This window comes from Oratosquilla oratoria, chromosome 17, assembly GCF_046742065.1.
Source record: "Oratosquilla oratoria isolate Oo_2021 chromosome 17, ASM4674206v1, whole genome shotgun sequence".
In the NCBI taxonomy this organism is placed as follows: Eukaryota; Metazoa; Arthropoda; class Malacostraca; order Stomatopoda; family Squillidae; genus Oratosquilla; species Oratosquilla oratoria.
In genome coordinates, this window is record NC_134793.1 from 20,376,600 (window position 1) to 20,384,099 (window position 7,500).

The 7,500-nt window shown below is 48.8% G+C and overlaps 1 protein-coding gene across 2 annotated transcripts in view; it reads left to right on the top strand.

Annotated features, from left to right (window-relative positions):
- LOC143034487 (heparan sulfate glucosamine 3-O-sulfotransferase 6-like) overlaps nucleotides 1-7,500 on the top strand; it is a 180,202-nt gene that overhangs the window by 52,365 nt on the left and 120,337 nt on the right. For both annotated transcript variants that reach the window (XM_076200601.1, XM_076200600.1), the window contains exon 3: nucleotides 6,786-6,954. In XM_076200601.1, the coding sequence (XP_076056716.1) occupies nucleotides 6,786-6,954 (169 nt within the window). The remainder of the gene's footprint in view (nucleotides 1-6,785; nucleotides 6,955-7,500) is intronic.

Sequence of the window (7,500 nt, forward strand, 5' to 3'; positions counted from 1 at the left end):
CCTCTTCCTCCTCCTCCTCCTCTTCCCCCTTCTCCTCTTCCTCCTCCTCCTCCTCCTTCTTCTCCTTCTCCTCCTTCTCTTCCTTCTCCTCTTCCTCCTTCTCCTTCTCGTCCTCCTTCTCCTCCTCCTTCTCCTTCTTCTTCTCCTACTTCTCCTACTTCTCTTCCTCCTCCTCCTCCTCCTCCTCCTCCTCCTCCTCCTTCTTCTTCTCCTCCACCACCTCCTTCTCCTTCTCCTCCTCCACCTCACTCCTTATCTTTTTTATTCTCCCTTCTTACCTCTCCACCTCCCCCTCCACCTCCCCCTCCACTTCCATTTCTAATCCTATCTTTACCTCCTTCTCTTCCTCCCCCTCATACTCCTCATATTCCTCATACTCTTCCTCCTCTCCTCCTCATTCTCCTCCTCCTCCTCTTTCTCCTTCTCTTACGCCTCCACTTCAACGTGTACCTCCTCCTCCTCTTCCTCCCCCTCCTTCTCCTCCTTTTGCTCTTCCTTCTCCTCCTTTCCTCCCCCGTCCTCCTTCCCCTCCTCCTCCCTTTCACCATTCCTCACCCTTGTCCCGTTATCATCACTCTTCATTCCGCTTCCACCTCTTATCACCATTTGCCACCCACGACCCTAATTCCATTTGCACCACGGGTTGGCCGACACCAAAGTCTGCACCGTCCGCACCTTTACCCTTCACACCACCTCCCTCACCACGAGTCTCACCTCTTTCACCAACACCACCGTGGGCACTCTCACCTTCATGACCACTGTCACCATTTCTACCACCATCAGTGCCAACCCTTGCACCTCCTTGATCACCACCACCACTTGACACACCACCCACCAGCTCTGGCACCGGTGCCAACAGCCACTGGCCCATAATCATTACAACTTTCTTTTGCCAATCACCTGCCAATCTTGCTGAGCTAATCGGACGCGGGCCGCTTGTATCTCCAGGCACCTGATCTGGCACTGAGGCTCGGGGATGATGGGGTCTGGCTTCGCCCCCGTCGGTGCCCGAGACCTCTTCGGCGTCTCTCGAGAACCCCCATGCCATGTCTCCTGAAGCCCAACCCAGGAGAGTGACGCGCTCTGTACATTGTATTAAGGTAGACGTAGGGTGATTTGATGAAGTACCGCAGACGCGAGTTTCATAACCAAGGAGAAGAAGAGGAAGAAGAAGAAGAAGAGGAAGAAGAGAAAGAAAAAGAAGAAGAAAAAGAAGAAGAAGAAGAAGAAGAAGAGAAAGAGGAAGAGGAAAAAGAAGAGGAAGAGGAAGAAGAAGGAGAAGAAGAAGAGGAAGAAGAAGAGGAAGAAGAAGAAGGAGAAGAAAAAGAAGAAGAAAAAGAAGAAGAAGGAGAAGAGAGGGGAGAAGAAGAAAAAGAACAAGAAGAAGAAAATTCACATGGCATCACAACCACCATTACTATGAGAGACAACCTCATCCTCATCTTCAGTACCGACCCAGTGTTAGACCCAGGGCTAGACCCAGATGCAGTCTCTAATTCAGACCCTAGCCCAGACCAAGATGTAGTCTCTCGCCCTAGCCTAGACTCTAGAATAGACCCAGACACGGTCTCAGCCTCAAGTCCATCAACTTCATTTTACCTTTCACGTTCACGGGTCCAGAAGCTTTTACGCTCTTAAAGAAAACGGGAAGAGGGGTGGGGAGTGGAGGGGGGGAGGGGGAGGGGCTTCCTGGTGGGTGGGGGGGGACTAGGGGGTGATTCTGAAACGAATCCGTCACAGTTTTTTAAGTAACACCTTTACGTCGGTCCCCAAATTCACACGTTATTTTTAGGTCGTATTCTTAGACGATATTTCGGGGCCTTGAAGAGAAACGGGAGTCTAGACCTTATTCCCTCTGGGTATAAGGGTGATCATATTTGGGATTAACCTTTTTCGGGATTTGGATTTTTTTTTTAAGAATAAGATTGTCCAAATGACGTTTTCTTACAAAACCTGTACATCTGCTATTGGAAGAGTTTGTCATCATTGCTCATTTATCAACATTCTCTCTCTCTCTCTCTCTCTCTCTCTCTCTCTCTCTCTCTCTCTCTCTCTCTCTCTCTCTCTCTCTCTCTCTCTCTCTCTCTCTCTCTCTCCCTCTCTCTTATTGTTTAAGGGTTGGAATTTTTTAATCGAGCTTACAATTTAGATCTTACTTCCATTCATTAAGTCGCCGGAGAATGAACTCCATTGATTTTTGTGAGCTTGCTATTGTCTGTTCAACTTGACTGATATTCGTAATGAATTTCGTTCAGGTGCATCCCTCCCCCTCTCCCCCCACCCCCCACCTCCACACCCCTCTCCACCTCTCCCCCTTCCCCTCCCCTTCTCTCTTTATATCTCTTTCTCTACCCTACCCTTCTCTTCCTACCTCTCTCTTTCCTCCTTCTCCTATTTCTCTATATCTCTCTCTCCCTACCTCTCTTTCTCTCTCTCCCTACCTCTCTCTCTCTCTCTCTCTCTCTCTCTCTCTCTCTCTCTCTCTCTCTCTCTCTCTCTCTCTCTCTCTCTCTCTCTCCTACCCTTCTCTCTTCCTATCTCTCTCTTTCCTCCTTCCCCTGTTTTTCTCTATCTCTCTCTATCTCTTTCTCTCTCTCTCCCTATCCCTCCCCTCTCTCTCTCCTCTCTTTCTCTCTCTTTCTCTCCTTCCTTTGTCTCACGCCCCTTCTCCCTCCCGTCCCACGTCTCTTTTTCTCTCTTCTCTTTTTCTTTCAGCTGGGTCTCCACTTCTTCTTTTTCTTCTTCAACCTGAAGACATGATTCTACTCTCACCGTTGCAAGCCGATGCTTGTCTTCGGGGCGTTCCCATGTTGTATTTACATACCAACAAGAAAGATGTGATGTTGCCACTGATTTTCTGTCTATATAATCGGAGCCTTTTCTCCCTTATATGGGAGGTAGCCAAGCCAAAGGCACACACCTACTCCCACCCATTCCACTCCCAATATCCACCCTTCCTCCCGCCCCCTTCCCCCCGTCTCTTCTTAGCTCCTCATGGATGACGGGTCATCCCTGTATCCCGTCACTGTCCTGGATTAGAAGCAGTGCAGCAAAACACCACTGATCTTAATATTATAAAAAAAAAAAAAATGTTGTATAGTTTCCACAGAAACCAACGTTTCCATAAATTTCACTAAACTGTTTAGCACTGTCACTAAAAATAACCGAGAATATGGTGAGTGATTTATAACTGTTTATTTAGTGTGTTCCGGGTTTCTACCCCTCTTCCCCTCCACCTCCTCCTCCTCCTTGAACTCACCCTTCACCCCTTCTTCACCCTACTTCTCCAACGAATACTCAACCCCCTCCAAGTCGTCCTCAGCGCTCGTCCTTGAGGGAGCCTCACCTCATTCTCAAGAAATAAATAACTGTTTTCTCAACCTCTCAAGCTTTGTGGGTCCCGTACATCGATTCATATATAATAATAATTAGATAAGATATATTTCATATTAGTGGGTAAGGAAGTGCTAATAAAAGGTTTTATTTTCACAGGAAAAAAATAAATTAAAACTTTGACATCTCGGTTAAGACTATTGTGTGATCATGAATTACAATAACTAAATAAATAAATAAATAAATAAAGATAACAGTAACATGTAGTATTCCCCGTCTGCGCAGCGGACCCTCCGATAGGATTCTGCGGACCCCTAGTTGAGAAACGCCAAGTCTAGAATCTAGATCGATCCTTTGGGTTCACCTAGAGGCTTCCCATTTTCTATTTTTCTCTATATCCCCATTCTCCCTTCCCCCCCCCAGCCCTCTCCTTCCCCAACCACCACCGCCCAGCTCCCAACCCTCCACTCCCCCTTCCACTCCCTCTATCCCCCCACACCCTCCCACCTCTCACTTCCCCCTTCCCCTTCCCGCTACCAGTCCCCCTCATCCTCCCCCATCCCTCTTCCCCTTCCCCTCACCCTCCTACCTCCCCCTTCCCTATTACCTCTCCTTCCTCCCCTCCTCTTTCCCCCTCTCCCTCCCTCCTACCTTCTCCCTCTCCCTCTCCCTCCCACCTTCTCCCTCTCCCTCCCCCTCCCACTTCCCTCTTCCCCCTCCCCTCCCTCTCTCCTTCCCCTTCCCATCTCCCCCTCTCCCCTCCCCCTCTCCTCTCCCCCTCCCCCTCTCCATCTTCTCCCTCTTCCCCCACCCACCTCCCACTTCCCTCTTCCCCCTCCTCTCCCTCTCTCCTTCCCCTTCCCATCTCTCCCCTCCCCCTCTCCCCTCCCCCTCCCCCTCCCCCTCCTCCCAGCTCTGCACCCTTTCTCACGACCCGTCCATTAATCCCGCCACCCACTTTGCCACCCTGTCTCGCCTTAAAAGCAAACCTGCCATCGGTCTTCATAGCCCCCCGTCTTCGATCTGGTATTCCCCGAACTTACACACCACCCACCCTACCCATCCCCACCGTTGCGAGGAACCACGTCGGCCTCGAGTCTGGCCTCCGAGGTCCTCCTTGACCTCCACCCACGACTAAAAAAAAAAAAAAAAAAAAAAAAAAAAAAAAAGTCTTCATTTAAAAAATCCCACGTCATCCTCGAGAGTCATTTTTGGCCTTCATTTTATACTTCAGAGACCTAAAGTTCTCCTACGGTTCCACAACGATTTTATTCCTTTTTTGTAGTTTTATTCCGATCGAACTGGGGCAAGGGGGGGAATGTAACGCAGTTTAACAAAAAGCCACAGAGAACACAGCCCTTGGCGATTGATTATATCAAACGCGTTGTTACGTTTGAGGGGATACATTTGTTCCAGAAATAGCCGTTATCAGTGTTTACGAATCTATCCTCTTTATTGTTGTTGTTTTGTTGTTGTTGTATTTATTGTTGTTGTTGACAGAAGTCCAATAACACCGCCCAATATATCTGCCCCCAGAGATAGTTGTTATTGGTGTTCTCGGCTCTGTCCGCGTTGTTGTTGTTGTTGTTGTTGTTGTTATTGTAGTTGTTATTGGTTTTTGTTGTTGATGACAGAATTCCAATAAACTCTGTTCAATATATCTGTCCCAGAAATAGCTGTTATCAATGTACTCTTTGTTGCTGTTGTCGTTGTCGTTGTTGTTGTTGTTATTTTTATTGTTGTCGCTGTCGTTGTTGTTGTCGTAGTTGTTGTTGTTGTCATTGTTGTTGCTGTCGTTGTTGCTGTCGTAGTTGTTGTTGTCATTGTTGTCGTTGTCGCTATTGTTGTTGTAGTTGTCGTCGTTGTTGTTGTTATTGTCATTGTCGTCGTTGTTGTTGTCGTTATTGTTGTTTTTGAAGACCTCTAGAGAGGAGAACATGGTTGGTTGGAGGAACGGTTAATGAGACAAAGGACAAAGGTTGGGCTGTACTGTGACCTACATTTGCCCACTTTTTTGGTTTTCCGGTTTTTTTTTCTCCCCTTGTGGTGGTGGGGAGGAAGAAGGGGGAAGGGGAGGGAAGAGGGGGGAAGGGGAGGGGAGGGAAGAGGATGGGAAGGAAAGGGGAGGGAAGAGGATGGGAAGGAAAGGGGAGGGAAGAGAAGGGGAAGGGGAAGGGAGGGAAGAGAAGGGGGAAGGGGGAGAAGGGGAGGAAAGAGGAGGGGAGGGAAGACAAGGGGAAGGGGAAGGGAGGAAAAAGAAGGGGAGGGGAGGGAAGAGGGGGAAGGGGAGGGGAGGGAAGAGGATGGGAAGGAAAGGGGAGGGAAGAGAAGGGGAAGGGGAAGGGAGGGAAGAGAAGGGGAAGGGGAGGGGAGGAAAGAGAAGGGGAAGGCGAGGGGAGGAAATAGGAGGGGAAGGAGAGGGGAGGGAAGGGGGAGAAGGGGAGGAAAGAGGAGGGGAAGGAGAGGGTAGGAAATAGGAGGGGAAGGAGAGGGGAGGGAAGGGGGAGAAGGGTAGGAAAGAGGAGGGGAAGGGGAGGGGAGGAAAGAGGGAGAAGGGGAAGGGAGAGTGGGGGAATGGGAGAGGATGGGAAGAGGGGGGAAAGGGAGGGGAAGGGGAGAGGTGGAGTGGAATACCGCGGACACAGTCTTCTGCGCTCATGTATGATGAACAGTTCAGGACCACCGACAAAGGAGAGAAAGAGAGAGGGAGAGAGAGAGAGAGAGAGAGAGAGAGAGAGAGAGAGAGAGAGAGAGAGAAAGAGAGAGGGAGAGAGAGAGAGAGAGAGAGAGAGAGAGGCTCCAGGTTCCTCTCCCGAACTCCAAGAAAATTCACGAACTCGAAAGTTCCTTTACCGAACTCAACGTTCTTAGACCTACGAACAGATCCCGGGAGGACAACACTCCAACACTCAAATACTCCAACACTCCAACATTACCCTTGAAGTACCTCCTTATACATGTGACTTCCGTACAGCCAGTCTGTTAGAGGGATCTTGGGGCACCCCTATGGACTAAGAGTTACTCAGCATTCGTCTGTAGCTGTGAACTAATCTATACTCAAAAAAGTAAAGCTGATTACTTTGAGTCAGTTTTATTTTGTATAATCCTTTATTTATTTGTTTTAATTTTTTCTATTTTTTGCTATCACATTTCAACCTTTCCTTCACTTTTTTTTTTCTTAATCCTTCCCCTAACCCTTTAGGACTCCACTTCGGCGCAACTTCGCCCACTAGGACAGACATCCTAGTCCCGGACACCACCAACGGAACCCTATCAAAGCACACACACACACACACACACACACACACACACACACACACACACACACACACACACACACACACACACACACACACACACACACACACACACACACACACACACACACACATACACACACCTCCCATCCCTTGCTGGCCCCTTTCGCTTCATTAACCGCCACCCCGTTGCAGGAGGAGACACCGTTTACCGGAGGCTCCCTGACGTGGTCATCATCGGCGTGAAGAAGGCCGGAACCAGGGCGCTCCTCGAGTTCCTCAGAGTCCATCCGTCCATCCGGGCAGCCGGTACCGAGATGCACTTCTTCGATCGCCTCTACCACAAAGGACTCTCCTGGTACAGGTAAGTCAGGATCCACCAGGTTTTGAGAGGCTTCTGGGGGCTTCAGGGGGCTTATGTAGGCTTTAGGAGATTTCAACTGGGGTTTTAGGGGGCTTTAAGAGGCCTCAGGAGGCTTTTGAAGTTTTTAGGAGGCTTTAGAAAGTTTCAGTAGGCTTTAGGAGGCTTTGTGGGGACTTCAAAAGGCTTCAAAAAGATTTAAGAACCTTCAGGAGATTTTAGAAGGCTTCATGAGACTTTAGTAGGCTTCAGGAGGCTTTAGGAAACTTAAAGAGGATGTAGGTGGTTTCAGGAGGGTTTAAAAGGATTAAAAAGGCTTCAGGAGACTTCAAAAGGCTTCCGAATCTATGGCACGCCCAGAAACGCTTTACTCACGCCCAAAGACACTTACATGTACTCCCAAAAACTTCCACATGTACGCCCAAAAACGCTTTCATGCACGCCCTAAAAGTCATGCACGCATACCTAAACCATTTACATGTACTTCTCTTGTCATAGTGTTTAGTATTATTATGTGACATGATTCCAAAGGTATAGAGAGTGTACGAG